This window comes from Callorhinchus milii, unplaced genomic scaffold (assembly GCF_018977255.1).
Source record: "Callorhinchus milii isolate IMCB2004 unplaced genomic scaffold, IMCB_Cmil_1.0 Scaffold1, whole genome shotgun sequence".
In the NCBI taxonomy this organism is placed as follows: Eukaryota; Metazoa; Chordata; class Chondrichthyes; order Chimaeriformes; family Callorhinchidae; genus Callorhinchus; species Callorhinchus milii.
The window spans coordinates 7,650,550-7,668,956 of NW_024704742.1; the positions used below are offsets into that span (position 1 = coordinate 7,650,550).

At 42.2% G+C, this 18,407-nt stretch overlaps 1 protein-coding gene across 1 annotated transcript in view; it reads right to left on the bottom strand.

Annotated features, from left to right (window-relative positions):
* The window catches only part of LOC103182112 (ephrin type-A receptor 5), a 161,170-nt gene that overhangs the window by 54,922 nt on the left and 87,841 nt on the right, over positions 1-18,407 (bottom strand). The window contains exons 4-5 of the mRNA XM_007898969.2: positions 15,236-15,391; positions 12,571-12,906 (exon numbers count right to left, since the gene is read on the bottom strand). Of these exons, the coding sequence (XP_007897160.2) occupies positions 12,571-12,906; positions 15,236-15,391 (492 nt within the window). The remainder of the gene's footprint in view (positions 1-12,570; positions 12,907-15,235; positions 15,392-18,407) is intronic.

The window sequence follows — 18,407 nt, forward strand, 5'->3', positions numbered from 1 at the left end:
TCCACAGGGCAAATGCAAGCAGACCAAAAAGAGGCAAATCTTTGGAAACAAGGCCCACTGTTTGCTAAATGCATTCAAGATGTGAAACAAACCTCCCACTTATAATTATTGTGAAGGCTGGAGGAGAAAATCACTAGCTGCTCTGCTTCTTTTCACAGACGAAGGCTTGAGGTTTTATTGCCAACGGGTCAGGAAAATAAATGACTCTCCGTAAGGTGGTTATATCTGTGGTCTCTTGTTTACTGGGAACAATTGTTGATTTTACCAATCAATATGAGTGAACAGCCCATTGCACAGATGTATAAACAGTGATCGTGCCTGCTGCTCTCATCTGTCCTCCAAAAGGCCATCAGCTGACATGCCTGACTAATATGCCAATTCTTTACATCTATAAAAAGTCAGGACAAGCTTTTCATGCAGTGTCCCAATACATCTCTTTGTATGTTCCAGAGTTACATGAAAAAAGACACTCGCCCTAATACAAACAAAGAAGATGAAAGCTTATCCATAATTCCTCAGTTATATGAATCAGACCTGTATCTCTTGTCTGTAGATGTCTACACCGTGATAGATCATACACCAGTTTTGTATTTTTTTTCATTTAATGTAATTAAATTGAATTTTTAAATTAAATTTAATTACATCTTTTTAAAAAAAGCTGTTTTGGTGTGCAAGTTGGCACAGGGTATAACAACAACAACAACAAAATGACATTTGTAAAGTGCCTTTCATGCCGGGAGGACGTCGCAAGGCGCTGTAAGAGTCTGTAAAGGGGGAATTAAATGGATGACGATTCTCTCACCCCCCTCACACCAACAACACTTTTCTCCTTTGAAATTATTCTTAAGATTCACAGTTGTCCAGGGAAAAGGTACAAAGAGAATAGCCTGGATTACTGGTTGATTGCTGCTTGTGTGGGTGGTCTTGGGTTCCCAACAGTGGTAACATCTGCTTACAACAACTTACATTTACACGGCGCCCCTCACACAGGGTAGCGTCCCAGAGCGCTTGACAGTGGCGGAGCATGATTCCGAGCCAGGGGGAGGGGACCGTAGATAAGGTCAATAGGAAGGTCTTAAGGCGCTAACTGAAGATGGGGAAGGAAGGGGCAATGGAGGGATAGAAGAAGAGTGTTCCAGAGTTTCGGAGAGTAGTGGCTGAAAGCACGGCCACCGACGGTGGAACGGAGGGCACTGGGGACCTGCTGTTTCGGGGGACACAGCTCTGCTGCTGGTAACCACCAGATCAGACTGTGCAAATTTAGGACAATTCAGTGATTCCACATTCGGTTCACCCTGACCTGTTTATAGACTGGGTATAGCGTGGACCTGCACTGTTCCAGAGGTGGGGTACCCTTGGATTCTGGCGCTGTCTAACTGGTTTCACACACTGAAGAAAAGCCACCAGGTCATCAGGTTGCCCTGTCAGCCCTGATTGACACTGTTCTTAGTCAATGTTTGACTGACCTTTGCAGCACAACAACTAAAAAGAGGCAGACGGGCTACCTACATGGCAACCGGTAACAACAAAGTTCCTTTGTCTACCTCACTGCCTACAAATACACAGCCACTACACTTTAGTTGATCCTGTGAAGTACTTTGAGATGTCCTCACAACGTCTGATTATTTGTCACATAATAATAATCCTTGCATTTGATATAGCGCCTTATCACATCTTCAAGACGTCTCAAAGCGCTTCACAGAATGTACTGTAAAGTGAATGACTGTTTATTTTGTGGGCGAAATGCAGCAGCCACATGTCTTTCCCCTGCCCCGCATCCCATTGAATCCAAAGCTTGAGCCTAGCCCTACTTAGAGCAGAACTCCAATCATATCCAAGATAGACTCTGAAACAAAGAATGGCTTCAAGTGGAAATGAGGCTAATTTGAGCTGCTCTAACCTCAGGAGATTATCAGTAATAGCTGCTTCTTCCTTTCATTAATGATCGCTCTACCACTAGGTAAGGCATTATTTTTTCCTGTTGGTCCCCGTTGATGAAATATTGAGCTGTGGCCTAAAAGCTGAGAACACAGACCAGCTCAATGATGGTCTATTACTGGAACCTTAACACCGCGTGCTTTTGAGAGGTTAAAAAGCCCTTATCTGCAAAAAAAAATAGTCCTTTTAACTGATCTTCAAAAAAGAAACTTCTTTGAGCCACACCAATTGATCTGTTTCACATACTGATTGCAAATTGGTCACACTCACGTTACAAATGTTATGAACCGAAGAAGAAGATAAATGATCACAGCAAGAATGAGTAACTGTTAACTAGAACAACGTTTTTTTTAAAAAAAATAAAGATATTGCACACAATTGGATTGAATACATCTGAGTTGATTTCATTTTACAATGCAGAGGGGTTCGGGGTGGAGAGTGGCAACCACTTACAATGACATTAATACTGAAATCCTAGCCCATTTGAAAAACCCTGTAATGGCACTTCAAAGTGAATATTCACCCTAGAGGGTGTGTTGGTCTAATCATTTTCTTACATTAACCCAATTACTGGAACAGGTGGCTTCATTTGAAATATCTGTGGCAGACTGCACCCAGCGCAGTCCAAACAGACTAAAAAAAACAAGAGCCTGTTCGTTTTTCATGGCTTTCAAAGCTCTTTGGTGACTGGAAAATCCAAATCAATGGATTATGTGGATCAGTGTGTGTCTGCGTGTCTCATTCTCACAAACTTCTGACTCTTGAGTGCCGGGGCAGGATCAATATTTTATGTTTTCTGAACCAACGTTTATTTCCAAGTGATGCATATTTGAACAATGTTAATTTGTATATAAGTGTGCAAAATTGTTTGCTCGTGATTGCCTAACGTATCTACGCACAGAAATATACCCTTTATGCAGCAAAGCAGCAGAGTCAGCAATATCTGGGTACCATAAAATCCCAACCCACTTACAATGCGCACAATTACTGGTCAGCACACCCACATTTGTTGTACATAATAATAATAATCCTTGCATGTCATACAGCACCTTATCAGGTCTTCGAGACGTCTCAAAGCGCTTCACAGAATATACTGTAAAGTGAATTGACTGTATATTTTGTGGGCGAAATGCAGCAGCCAATTGTGCACAGCAACGTCCCACAAACAGGCGGGGATTGAGTGTCCAAATTATTATTGGCCCTGGAAAAGCGAATCCGCCAATCAACTAACAACCGGGTTCCTACTTACTTCTAGGTAAACAGAGGCTTGTAGAGTAAGGAAACTTACCCACCATTTCACCCTGCCCGGGAATCAAACCTGGAGTCCTGTAGCTCAGTGGTTAGAGCACTCCTCTCACTTGCGCGTGCTCTATAACCACTGAGCTACAGGACTCCACGCAGACAGAGTGTCCTGCATGATATCCCTGTGCTAAACATTTGCTGACTTCCAATTATCGTGTCGTTGCCTATATCACTTTAGGCAGAAATGACATCAGCAACAACCCACTGACCCGGAAGCCAGACTTTTTTGTAAGCAAGTTGTGTCCTGACTATCGATGGCCTTCTGTCTGCATTTTGGATGTTTTCATGAATAAATGTCAGGGTCCACACCCCCAGCCAACTGAACCCCATTATGAGGTGAACGACCAATTGTATTCAGTGAATTGTTGGCCAGGACAGCAAGTAGTGCCATGAAATCATTAACATCAACCTGAGCTGGCAGACAGGACCTTGGCTTAATGTCTCATCAACGGACAGATTTGGGCTGGGTAGTGAGGGTACAACACTCAGATACATGATGCCAATCTCCCAAATGAATAACGATTCAGAGCACTGGCTTGTCCGTGATCTGTGTAAGGGAGATCTCTGTTACAGATAGAGTAAGAGCATCTCTCATCAATGCTCCCTCAATTGTTATGGAAACATTAGGATCTGAAATCCAAGACAAAATGCGGGCTGGCAATAACTCTCCATGAGAACAGATACAAGGAACTGCTTTGCAGGGATTTTGTGACATCCCAGATGCCTCTGTGATGTGTTAGTTGGCACTTATGTTGACAGCAGTTCTGTACTATCACATAACCCTGGTTGAGTGCCAGTGGATTCCCTCTGAAAGCACTCAGCCCACAGCGACAACATCACCAAGTACCTTCAGCACCATTGCTGGTTAGCCACGGATCCAGGCCGTCTGGATTCCCTGCATGTCTGAAGTTGGCAATGCAGCCAACAAGCAATGCTGCTGGTTCCAGCATCAGTGTGTCAAATGAATAAAACCCAAACTAAACTATGCATTCTGTAGCAAAGCACAAATTAGGAATACCAGTAAGCCTGGGACACTACCCTGGGTGAGGGGCGTTATATAAACACAAGTTGTTGTTGTACCCTGATTGCCAATACCCCAAACAAAAGAAATGAGTCCAAACTGGTTACATTACTGCAACAAATTTCTCACTGAAACCCCGATGAAGCTGTCTTTAGGGCAGTCGTGGTTGTTGTTTTGTTGGTGCTCTTGTGAACATGTCTTTTGTTCTCCCTTCACGGCTTGGCATTATTGCTCTTCCAGAACCATGTTCAGGACTTTTATCGATTGCTGTACGATTCGACATGAATAACAATAAGCCTTGCATCTCACACAGCACATTGTCAAAACGTCTCGAAGCACTTCACAGGATTTCCTGTAAAGGGTGGTAACTGTGTCTTTTTGTAGGCGAACACATACCTCACAACTGTCACGTTTCGACCTCCCAAAGCCACTGTACCACGCACCCAGACTTCCCAGCCACTTGCTGCGCTCACAGATAAGATTTTTGTTATTGCAATCCTCTTTAAACAGTTGAAATGTTGAAAGATATGCGAAGGTGGCAGAGAATTTCCACAAAGCAATGCCCAACAAACAGCCATGAAGTGAGTGAATGGAGGGTCATTGGCCAGGAGTGTTTAGAGAGTAAAAGCTTTGCAAAGAATTGAGTCACAAGGGGGCACCTGACTCACTGCGTGTGCTCAGTCTGTGTCTCCCTCACTTGGCGAATTCTGCATTCTTAAAGTAGAGTTGTCTCTGCAACTTCTGCTGATGGCTGCCAGAAAATCAAAGACATTCCTTCAAAGATTCCAGCACAATGTTGCGCTAAGTGGCAATACAGATCGAGCAGAATGGTCACTTTAATTGCCACTGGTAGAGCTGAACATATGGTTGATTGGCTCAGCAAGTCTCTCTGGGGCAGGTGGCACAACCTCTGTGGTGACCCTGAACCTCCTCGCACACTGCTTTTCTGTCATGTCCGAGTAGCTCAGTCTCTTCTGGAGCGCAGGATTGTGCTTGCTGCCAACTGATAGAGCCAAAGGCATCTGGACCATCAGATCTCTTCCAATTCAGGTGGCCAAGCCGAGCTTACAGCATCCATTCTTTGAGTCAAAAATGTTAGCCTTAACGTGACCAACTCAATCTTGCCCTCCACCTCACAAATCTCCACACTTTTTACACCTCCCAAACACCAGCCCTGAATGAGCATTATACAATGATAATCCTTGCATTTGATAAAGTGCCTTATCATGTCATCGACACACCTCAAAATGCTTCACAGGATTGTATTGTGTTTCAATGAAGAATATTTTAATCCCGGGTCAATGTACTTTCTGAGCTGTAGGAAATGTTTCCATTAAATTTTGAGCGCCGGACGGGGAGATTCAGGTCTTATTTCAGAATTGAGGAGGAGTATCAAGAGAACAGCTGAACTTTCTTCTCTAACTTTCTTCTCCAACCCATTACGTATATGATCTTTATATAACTTTAACTATACCTGAGGTCGAACTCACCCAGTATCACAGTTTCACTCCCTGTCTTCATTAAAGATGCATCAGCACAAGCAGATATCACTTAATAAGGCCTGAGCAGTCTTGTTTGTCCAGAAGCATTATTTATGTAAAAATATAATCAAATGGGTTATTCATGAAGAAGCTCATCTCAAACACCTACCAGCAGAAGTTACAGTCGGAAACAAACCAGACTTGCTTCAGGCCAAATTGTTCGAAACCATCAAATTCCCAACCTGGCCTGAAATTCTGATATTACAGCGCCTCTGAAGTTTCCAGTTAAAAACTGTGGAGATGTGAACCCCCACTCCCATATTGTTCTCTTTCTACCCTCTCTTCTCTTCTAAGATCTCAAAGTGAAAGCTGTGGCAGCCAGATTGACTGAGTTCAGGTAGACGTCAAGTTACCCTGCCATTGGGGTCACTTTCACTTGTGAGATATTTCAACGATAAGGTGCTGCATCAAATGCAAGGATTATTATTATTATTATTATTTACGTGACCAGACTTCTCTATTACATCAAAATGTTTCTCAGTGAAGCATAAAAGAAGCCCAGGGTCATACCGCTGATGTGACTTCCTGATGTGTTGATATGCGCCATGCATACACAAGAAGCACCATGAGGTCATTTCCTCTGTAAAGTAACCTCAGTGGCACTTCCTGCACAAATTACAAATGCACAGCACCCAAAAAAGTCATTTTTCACACGTATAGTTTATAATAGGCCTCCAAGCTATTGGACCCAGAGGACTGCTTTTAATGAGGTTTCGACTGTATCAAGAACAGACAGGTAATCACTAGCATCTCGTGTTCTCAGTTTCCTTTTCATTGTCAGGGCAACAGCAGAAAAGAACCTGCCCAAATGGTTGAGATGAGTGACATGGGTCAGGAAGGGCAATATAAAGACATATGAGGGACCCATTAAGGGAGGAAAACTTAGAAGTATGAAGGTTCACAGGCCACATTAACCAGCATAGTATGACTAATTTACACTCTCCAAAAAGCCATCCTGAATTCTGAATTCTGAAAGGTTCATTTACATTGACAGAAGTCATGAAAGATCAAACTAATAATTTGATTGTGAAAAAATAGAAGTGAAAAATGGAAGAAAGAGCTTGCACAGTGCCTTACACATCGAACCATGCCTTATCACATCGAGATCCTCTCGACTGGCTTTTGGGGTAAAAATATTTTACAATGAACGATTTTTTTTAAAAAAAGGCACATCCTGTTCTATGATATAAATCACTGGAGCAACCTGGCAACACAGAAGATGGGGTACAACTGAGATGGGGAATCCGATCCGAGACAGCTCTAAGTGTATTGCTTTCTCAAGACAGGAAGAAAAAATATGCAGCATTTACAAAGGTTTCACTTTCTACTACACATAAGAGGGAAGGTGGGAAAAGAGAAATATTCAAGGTGACCTAATTGAGGTTTTCAAGATTGGGAAGGGGATTGAGAACTTGCTGCAAGCAATTTGTTCATTGTTGTGAAGGGCTCAAATACCAAGCATGCAGGTTAAAAATTAGGAAGAGTAAAGGGAGAAATTGGCAGCACTTTTACCCAAAGGATAGGAGTCTTGCAGAATAATTTAGCAGGGAAGACAACTGGAGCAGAAAATTTAAAAGGGGTCAAATGGGTGTGTTCTGGAGATTGAGGGATACAGAATCACAGAGGGATTTGGAGATAAAGCAGGCAAGGTGTGGTCATGAATTCAAAAGAGATGAATATTTTTGGTTCAATAGTCTTTTCTTGGTTCTAAAAATCTGAATTTCTGTAAAGCAAAGGGAGGAAGTATGAAAGTTTTCTTTTTATTACAAGACCCAAGTGAAGGCCAAGGGCTCTTACTGCTGGAGACCCCTAGGGTTTAATAATAATAATAATAATAATCCTTGCATTTGATATATAGCTTTTCACGTCATTTAGATGTCTCAAAGCACTTCACCGAATATACTGCAAAGTGAATTGACTGTATATTTGTGGGCGAAACGCGGCAGCCAATTGCGCACAGTAGTGTCCCACAAACAGTCGTGGATTGAAGTGACCAAATTATTATTGCTGTTTTTTTGAGAGATTATTATCAGGCGTGTGGAGTAAGGAAACTTGCCCACGGTTTTGCCCTGCCGGTAATCAAACCCAGGTCTCTCGCTTGTGAGGCGAGTGATCTAACCACTGAGCTACAGGGCTCCACACAAGCATGGGAGAAGACAAAATTAATCGAGACATGGTTACAGGGTGGGAACAGCAAATTTCGAATTTAAAACCCTGCATTCAGTAGGAGGAAGGCTCAGGGAGGTCAGGAAAGAAAGGTATTCAAAGGTTTACGTCCAACGATCAAAAGTTTAATCATCTTTGAAACTTGTCTTCATTCAAACCTGATTCCAATAGTGGGAACAGTTAAGCAATTAAGCTTAACAGTTAAGCATAACAGATCATTCTTGATCTGCCACCCTGGGAACCAGAAAGATATCATTGATCAGCTATCTTCCTTCAAAAGGGCAATTCTCTGAACTCATACATTAATATTGGATGCACACGGACACATGATTCAGAATTATTTACATTTAGAAAATTGATCAAGTCTGACTGCCAGCAAGGGAATGATCAGGCTGGTCATGATTGTTCCAGTTTTCGGCGGACTGCCGACTTACAGTGAGTGGATCTTCCTTATCATGCATCCTGAAGCTTTTTTCTGTGTTACTGCTGACCCTTTTGTAGAACTTTTCTTTCTAGTGTCAGCAATGTATGTTGGCCAATAGGATTTGTGTGACCATATGTGTAGATAGCATGGATTTGCAATGTGCAGCTTTGACAAGGTCATCCGTAGTTCCTAAGATAAGTCGCATCTTACTAAAGGAGCTTATTATTATCATAAATGAAAAAAAACATGATGGTATTAAAGCCTTGAGTTGTCAAGCATATAATTTCCATGCGAGTCCTGTATACGTCAGGTGAGGAACAGCGCTGGAGATGCTTATAACCATTATCTTTGAACGTGATGTGATTAAACACTCCCACTTGGATTTACAGCAAGAGAGAACATGCAATTTTATGCTGGTTTGTGTCAGGAAGCTTCAAAACACTTCACAAGTAAATGCTGTCATGAGTAGAGACTAATTTTATTTAGGTAAAGGTAGGTGTCAGTCATATACGCCAGCAAAGTCCCATGAACAACCACAAGGTGAATGATCTATTAATCTGTAGCAACATTGGCCTGGGACATCATGACAAGCTCGCTTCTCTTTTTAAATAGTCATGTATCTTCGATGCTGACCTGAAAACAGGGAGACAGAAACATCATTTGACATCTCTGATCAATCTTCATCTCTCTTCAATGATAAGGAAGTCCCAATGCAGATTAGGCTTGCGGGGTGTAAAACATGTGCCTAAATAATCCTCCTGTATGGTTCAGGATAAGCAGTGAAGTGGATTTGTGGCATAAACAGAAACTAGCTTCAGGGTAGGAAGCCTCTGACCTGATAGTGCTGAATAAATCTGGTACATGGCACTGGAACTTGGACCTCCAGAACAACGAGGTGGCTGGCTCTCACAATCTGTCTTGTAAAGGTCCTCCCACCATGTTGGCGGGGCAGATGTCCATTGAATAGCTGATGAGGAAACTGAGGCTTGGGACGACATCTGGTGGAAGGTGATGCCTGGAGTCCAGATTGATGAACAGGCATTGATAAATACAGGACTTATATTCAAGAGAATGCAGGCAACACTCTGACACATTTAGCCTGAGTTGTGCTGCTCACTAAGAGGCTCACAGGGAGTTGTGGAACCTGCAATCCACTTAGTGAGATCGACTCTTGATGGATATCGAATGACCAATTAATGAGAGTAACCTACTTAGCGGACAGGAGAGGCGGAGGTAAATAGGCCCCTCTTCGGGCTGAGCTGGCTCCAAGGTGATGTGTTTGGTAACAGAATTTTGGAATGAAGTCAATTCTCTATGGCTGTCTCGCAGTCCAGTTCCTGAGCCAGGTGCGTCCACAGTCCTGCAGGGCACTGCTGCTGATGATCATTTTCTGCATCTATCAGACATCATTCCGACTAAATAAAACACACTCCTACCTACGCTAGAGTGTCAGCCCGGATTATGAGCTCAGAACCTGACATGGGGCTTGGATCCACAACCTTCACATTCTAAGGATGGAGTGTTAACCAAAAAAACAAATCAAATGTTAGAGCCTACACTGGTGTTCAGAATTAAGTCCAGCTTCCGAGACAGAACTCCAGCATATTCAATCTAGCAAGCTTCCTGCTGTGTTCAGCTAGGACGACCCTACCTGTAGTGGCTTTGATTTGCTGGGTAAACAGAAGCTGAATGGGAAGAATCCTTGCCCCAAGTGCCCTCCAATTCCTACTGATGATCCAGGCTGGCTGTGCTGCCATCATCAGTCCCCTGGAGTAATGCGGACCTGCCTGGTTCAGGAACTGGACTACCGAGACCGCTACAGAGGGTTGACTCAATTCTGTGATTCCGTTGCCAAGAGTGTCAACTTGGAGTCAGTTCAGCTTCAACCGAGTCCTTGTTTTCTGTATGTTCTTTCAAGTTACTTGCTGGCGGAGCCTTTCATCTCACCAATGTTGGCTGCATTCAAGCCAGGCTCCCAGACGTGAAAAATATTGTGCAGACCCTCTGAACAATCAGCTTTCCTTTGAAAGCTATTATAATAGCCCTTGCCCAAAAATGCAAGTATTATTTATTATAATCATTATACTATACTTATATTGTTTAGGTTAATAGATGTACCGGGACTTTCAAAAGCTGCAGGATGAACTCAAGCTTCATAGGATATGAAAAAACATTCTAATTTTTCACGTCAGCACAAGAATGTTTCTTGATCATTTCAACAGGGTCATTCTCACAACACGCAATCACTGATTACCCATACACCGCCATTATCTGGTCCCGGGACTACACAAGCCAATTATTGTGCAATAGTTCTGCAAGCAAACCAAACCTCTGGAATTTAAAACAAGTCAGTTCGTCAAGGACTATGGCCATCATAGTGGAGTCCTGTAGCTTAGTGGAGCTACAGATTAGAGCGCTCACTTCACTAGCGAGAAATCTGGGTTCGATTCCCAGGCAGGGCGAAATGTTGGGCAGGTTTCCTGACCCCACAAGCCTCTGTTTACCTAGCAGTAAGTGTGAACCCAGTTGGTAGTTGATTGGCGGATCATTTTTCTGGGGTAATAGTTCCTTAAAAAAATAATAAATTGTCACTCAATCCACGACTGTTTGTGGGACACTGTTGTGCGCAATTGGCTGCCGTGTTTCGCCCACAAGATATGCAGTCAATTAACTTTACAGGATATTCTGTGAAGCACTCTGAGACATCTTGAAGACGTGATAAGGCGCTGTATCAAATGCAAGGATTATTATTGTGTCTCTTGTTTCCTTGAGGCAGCCAGATCACTGTAATCGCTCCGGGACACTACTCCACGTGAAGGGCACAATGTAAATGCAAGTTACTGTAGTTGTCCTTGTTGCAATTAGATTGTTATAGGGCACTGTTCTAGGGTGGAATGAACTACATATCCAGAATTTGAACACAGACACAGAAAAAGGGGAAAAATGACTGAAATAATCTCATATTTCTTTTGAAGACATTTAAACATAACAAAATGAAGCAATTTATACATCATCTATTATCTAGATTAGTATTTTCCTCATTAACAAAGCGTATGCCGTACATATTACGTGCTAAACATTGCATTGCTAAACACTGCATCAAATGTTTTCATTCAAATAATATCTCATGGATTCAGCATATAGTTTGGGAGATGACATGTCTAGCGACTGCCAGGATGGTGGAAGGTGAACTACAGTACATGGACCTTGGTCTTCTTTCACCGAGCAATTCTTACGTTCTTATGTACCTTACATTGTATTGCAAATGATTAAGTCACGTGGACTTCCATGCAGCCCTGTTATAACTCGGCAATTCGGTTTCATATATTCTAAATCAGTAACTGGGCACAAACGCTGCTCATCACTTCTGTACGGTGATATCACCGATCACACGACTAATAACTTCACTCCACGTGCGAGTAGAAAGTTGTCCATCTTCCTGTGCTAAAAATGGCTGACTCTCAGGTCACTTACGGCACTTTCCTTACCCTGCACGGACATCACAACCATCACAATCAATGCACAACGTAACCTGCTCATGCAAGGTGCCTTTGTTGTGAATGTGCCTCACAGCGCAGGAAGCTGGCCAACCGCTCACAGCGAACCGGTTTTATTAGCAACGACGAAATGCATCAGAACAGGACTGCACTGTACCCGTCTTAAGAATTCCATCAAAATTCAGGTCGTCATCGCAACCAGTTGACACTCAAACAATCACTCATTCTAAAAGATGAGTCAAAAACAAATGTTTTGAGTTGTCGACGACAAATAATAATAATAATAATCCTTGTATTTGATATTGCGCTTTTTCATGTCTTCGAGACGTCTCAAAGCCCTTCACAGAATAGACTGTAAAGTGAATTGACTGTATATTTGTGGGCGAAACGCAGCAGCCAATTGCGCACAGCAGTGTCCCACAAACAGTCGTGGATTGAAGCGACCAATTTATTATTGTTTTTTTTCTTGAAGGTTTATTATCAGGCGTGTGGAGTAAGGAAACTTGCCCAACATTTGGCCCTGCCAGGAATCGAACCCAGTGCGAGGCGAGTGCTCTAACCACTGAGCTACAGGAGGTTGCACAAATGCTCAGCTGTCGGTGGAGATCACAGCGGCAATGAACCGAAGTGCATTTACAATCCCTGTCTGAATCCCAAAGAAGCCAACCGAGGAGTACCTACCCGCTTGGTTTGTGGTGACATTGACGGACACGAACTGCCTGGGCGTTGGGCTCATCTCCGACACTCCGTTCACCGCTTCGATCTCGAAGGTGTAATTGGTGTGAGCCAGGAGATCCATCACCATCACCGAGGTGTTCTTGAGACCAGACCGCTGCGGGATATACCTGACACCGCTGCCGCACTCCTCACACTGGAACAAGTCCACACTGCACCGTTTGCAGACGATGATGTACTTGATGTCCTTTCGCCCACCGGTGTCAATAGGAGGGCTCCAGTCCAAAATAACACTGGTCTTGTTGATGTTGGAGATAACATTCTGCGGAGCAGAAGGTGGCCCTGTCACCAATGACAAAAAAAACACAATGTTGATTCCCCGGTCCTTACGATGCCCGACCCACGTAAATGGTTAAATCTCAAAAGGATTAAGTAAATGATTTGTTCCAAATTGGGCGATAATTTATTTCCATGCAACGCTGCTCAACTAGAAGTTAATTTGAAAAAAAAATACACTGTTTAAAAGCATTATGTTTCATATATTTAATAGGGGTGTTCAAAATAATGAGGGGTTTTAATCGAGTAGATAGGGAGAAACTGTTTCCACTGCCAGGTGGGTTAGTAACCAGGGCACGTAGATTTAAGATAATTGGCAAAAGAACCAGAGGTGAGGAGAATATTTTTTTTTACCCGGAGAGTTGTTACGATCTGGAATGCACTGCCTGAATGGGTGGTGGAAACAGATTCAATAACAACTTTCAAAAGGGAATTGGATAGGTACTTGAAGAGGAAAAATTTGCAAGGATATGGGGAAAGAGCGGGGAGTGGGAATGATTGGGTAGCGCTTCCAAAGAGCCGGCACAGACACGATGGGCTGAATGACCTCCTTCTGTGCTGTAATAGTCTATGATTCTACTAATTCTTAAGAAATAAACCTAATGAAATCAACAATGTACTTAAGACAATTATTTCTGGCTTTAATATATGTCACATCACTTTCCACATTTTGAGATTAATTTGATGCATAAACTACAAGATCTGTGCAGACTCCACCTGAGCAAATTGCCAAAACAGTAAACTTCAGTCGTCATCTATCGTACTCTCGTGAAGTCGAATTTAACATCAAGGTATATTGATAGGTATCTCGGAATGTCACTCTGCTATTGCAATTCTTCCCATTCCTTGCAGTTTTGTTTGTACTTACAATAACATCCAGGAAACACAACTGTTGCCTAAACATTCTGTAGAAGTAGTTGTTAGCTTCCATGGGACTTCATCCCACCACAAGAGAAGGGGGAACAGCTAACCATACTGACTACAAAGATCATTTCTGGCTGGCACTGTACTGAATATAGGTAATTGTAGGGAAAGGCTGGTTAGGTTGGTGACGTACTCTCTGCAGTTGAGGAGCAATTTGTGGTAATTATGTTGAGTTATGAAAGGACTAGACAAAGTAAGCAATGTGTGTTTATTTATCCCCTGGTGAGTCCATCAGTTACAAGAGGACATAACCTTAGGTTCGAGATGAATTGCAGTGTAATACGAACCTGGAACGCACTGCCCCAGAAAGACATAGATGAGAAATCCGTTAATAATAATAATCCTTTCATTTGACATAATGTCTTAGCATGTCTTCGAAATGTCTCAAAGCTCTTCACAGAATATACTGTAAAGTGAGTTGACTGTATAATGCGTGGGCAAAATGCGGACAGCAGATCCCACAAACAGTCATGGATTGAGTGATCAAATTATTATTATTGTTTTATCTATATATTTATTTTTGAAGGGTTTATTACCCTACTACCTACTTACCGCTAGGTAAACAGAGGTTGAGGGATTTAAGTGAGAGATGCATAGATACTTGAGAAGTAAAAATATTAAAGTATCACTCTTCTGCTTTCAAATTTCACAACGTATTAGACCTTAAAACAAATCGCACACCAACAATAGACCACAATAGTAAATTGTAATAAAAATATTAAAGGAAATGGGAACAAGGCAGGAGATGGGATTAAGGGGAGATTGCACATGTGGCAGAGCTAGTTTGAGTGGCTAAATGACCTTCTCTGGTACCTTATTTTCTATGTTCCTAATTGACGACCCTTTCACTTTAAAACAGAGGACACTTTGAACTCTCTAATCTCTTCTTCTGCTTAAAGACATGATTTATGTTGGGATAAGGTTCATCAGACACTGACCGCCCTCCGATACTTCGAACAATTGGCAATTCTTCATGTTTAAGCTACACAATAAGTGTTCAGCAAGTTATTAACCTTGAAGGGCATCGCAGCCTTTCAGGCGAGATTGTAGCCTGTGTGGCATAGAATGGCGTGTGGCAGAGCCGGCTCGAGTGGCTGAACAGCCTCCACCCGGTGCTCAATTTACTATCAGAAGAATGATACTGCCGTGTGCAATTCGCTGTTGTGTTTCGCCCACAAAACATAGTCAATTCACTTTGCAGTATATTCCATGAAGCGCTTTGAGACGTCTCGAAGACGTGATACGTCGCTGTAGAAAACGCAAGGATCGTTATTTATTATTATCATAAACTCCGATGGAGTCCTTGAAATCTGGTTGAGAAATATTGCAAAATTTGCCCATGCATTTTGAAGTTATAGGATTGTCTGAAGGATTTAGAAATAAGGTTCATGGGTTACTAAAGCATGCTCACTTGTGCAGGCCATGACAGGTGGATCATTGTCTCTTCTGAAGTAGCTTTCCACACACCGACACGAAACGGATCCCTCTTTGTGGGTATAGCTGTAAGGAGGACATTTGCTGCAGGAAGGGCTGTACGGTGAGGCCTTGAAGAATCCTGGTTTACAAACTGCAGAAATAAAAGTAAGAGCATTTAAAATAACCGCAATATATCACCATCTGAACAAAACATCCAGTGTTGCCATTTATACAACCATAACCTCCTAGAGATTTAAATTACAATATATTTTGCAGCTCCTGTAATACGATACAAAATGACATTTGTACAGCGCCTTTCCTGTCGGAAGGACGTCCCAAGGCTCTGGACAGTCAGGGATTTGGACCCGAGCAGGAGGGTCGGTATCAGGGAGGGTGGAGGGCAGGGAGGGTAGGAGGGTGGCCAAAGCCACGGTCGAAGAGGAGGGACTTGAAACATGCCTTGAAGGAAGCAAGAGAGGGAGCGAGGTGAAGAGAATGCGGGATGGAGTTCAATTTGTAATTACATTTACAGATCTATTCCATAATGCTCATCAAAAGTGTTTAGCATAGACAAAGTAATTCCACAGAGGTTAATAGAGTGGGGCACTCAACAATTACTACTGTAACAGGATGGCTATATACACGCATTTCACTTGCGCAAATCCAGGACTGAAGCCAAATAAAAGTAAATAGGCAGAAACTAGCTGCTGATTGGCATTTCTCAGGCTCCTGTATTTTTATTTGGCTTCAGAGGCAAGACAGACAGATACCAAGATAAAGGTAGCATCAATTGGGAGGATCTCCACTTAAGTGCCAAACTTCGCAGGTATCATTAAATTCACCATTTACATGTACTGTTGGAATGCCTCCAAATTGCCTTCCGATCACCTCCCATTTGCCTACAATACAATTTGCATCTACAGCGTGTAGCCCTCTTCATAATCATACAGTCACTACACTTCGCAGTAAAAAGCCTGTGAATGCTTTGAGACGTCTTGAATCTGGAACAACCCGGATAAAATTAAGAAGTAGCGTTACCTAACTCAACCACTTTATGTTGAATTACTTTTTACACTTGAAGCCTTGTTTTGGTACAAGATAACAAAGATGACACATTTTCTTGTCAGCTCTTGCCGCATTATTCACACCTCCCACCACTCAGTGAGCACAATATTTAACACACACTGAACAGGAAGCTGTGCCAGGATTGAGAGGTATAACTGGGGAATGTTTCTGCTAATTTGATAAAATAGAACCTTCATAGAGGGTGTACATTATAAACATTATTGGGAAAACTCACGGCAGTGTAAATCTGCCAATTAACATAAATTCCGTATGTTCAACTTATATTGTGAAACATCTTATAATAAAATTCCACTACCTGGATCCCTTAAAGCATCTATTATCAGAATATTTGCCCACAATGTGAGTGAAAAATGAGTCCTGTATTGAGCTGCAATCCCTCCTGCTTAAATCTGTCTGTGTAATGGATTGAATAGCATGCCGTCTGTCTGCAGAGAAGGCAGGCACCTTTCACAACAAAGATTAACAGCATTATGCCAGAAAGTGCCTGTGTGACAAATTCGGCACTCAGTAAAAGCCAAAACATTAGGTGCAGGCAGGGTGAATGCTGGCTGTGTGGGTTAGCAATCATTACATTAGACGCCCCGTCTTTGTTGAAATTGATTTTGAACAGAAGAAAAATTGTTAAGCTAATGACAAATCCGATATAGTCTGTTGTGACGGTTTATTTAAATCGAAACAGTACCTGCCTACACATTTTCGCTGCTTCTGTGTTCAAATAAAGTTAATCTGAAAGGAGCTTTTCACCTATTAAAGCAGAGAGATGATGATCAGTCTCTGTGGTGTCGAGTGATCCAGTTTTTCATTAGCCAATCTAAATTGCTTCTCCTGCGTACACTAGCACAAGGAAAACTAATTTATATTGACCAAGTCAGTTATGAACCATCTCCTGAGTGTACTTACAATGAATGGACCCACGTTGGCCTGAAGGGTACACTGTCAAAACCAACTCAAATCAATAGTAACTCATTTGAAAAAAGGAGAGAGAGCCTGGAATACGGCTTGATGGCTTTCAAATCAGTTTTTGAAAAAAAAAGGAAATAAAATGATCTTTTGTCCCCTGCCTCGTCTTATAGGGTGACTCTACATCTTGAAATAAGCCGCAGTATTTCAAAAAGTGACCTGTGGCTTGCAAATCATTTCTCTGTCTCATTATTCCTTAATTATAATTCTATGGGGAGAATGAATGTCTATATTAAATTTAATGTCAGTAACATGTATAACTATAAGAGATATTGTATTTTGATGAGTTACCAAATTAGAAATAGCTAAGCCATTTTGGGATCATTCCTGAGGTCATTTATTCAGACCTCATTTATTTTATACCAGGGAGTCACTGGCAATGCTCCACAGTTCATGGTTAATCTGTCAGCATCGTCTTTGGCTTTGCAGCACCTTTCCCGTGATCCAGCTTATTTGTCAAACAGGCTAATGGGCATGTGTCTACCAACTGCACTACTGAAGGTCTAGAAATACAGAAATAAACGTAGAAAGTTACAAGCTTTCTGTGGAGTCCTGTAGTTCAGTGGTTAGAGCACTCGCTTTGCAAGCGAGACACCTGGGTTCAATTCCAGACAGGGCGAAACCTTGGGCAAGTTTCCTTACTGCACACGCCTAATAATAATCCCTCCAAAACAAAACGATAATAAATTGGTCATTTTCAATCCACGACTGTTTGTGGGACGCTGCTGTGCACAATTGGCTGCCGCGTTTCGCCCAAAAATATACGGTCAATTCACTTTACAGTCATTCTGTGAAGCGCTTTGAGATGTCGAGAATACGTGAAAAGCGCTATATCAAATGCAAGGATTATTATTATTATTAAGCGCAGGTGCAATTGGTGCTCTATAAGAAGAACAAACTTATGGTGCCTGTTGTCAGTGTCTCCAAATCCTTCCCACTACAACAACAACAACTTGGATTTATATAGCCCCTTCACATCGGATAACATCTCAAAGAGTGCTTCAATGTGGTGAAATTGGACCTGAGCTAGGAAAAGAATGTGGGGAGGATGAGTGGGGAGGTGGAGTCATAGGTGCGGTCTAAGAGGTAGTTTTAAGGTAGAATTTTAAGACAGATAAAGA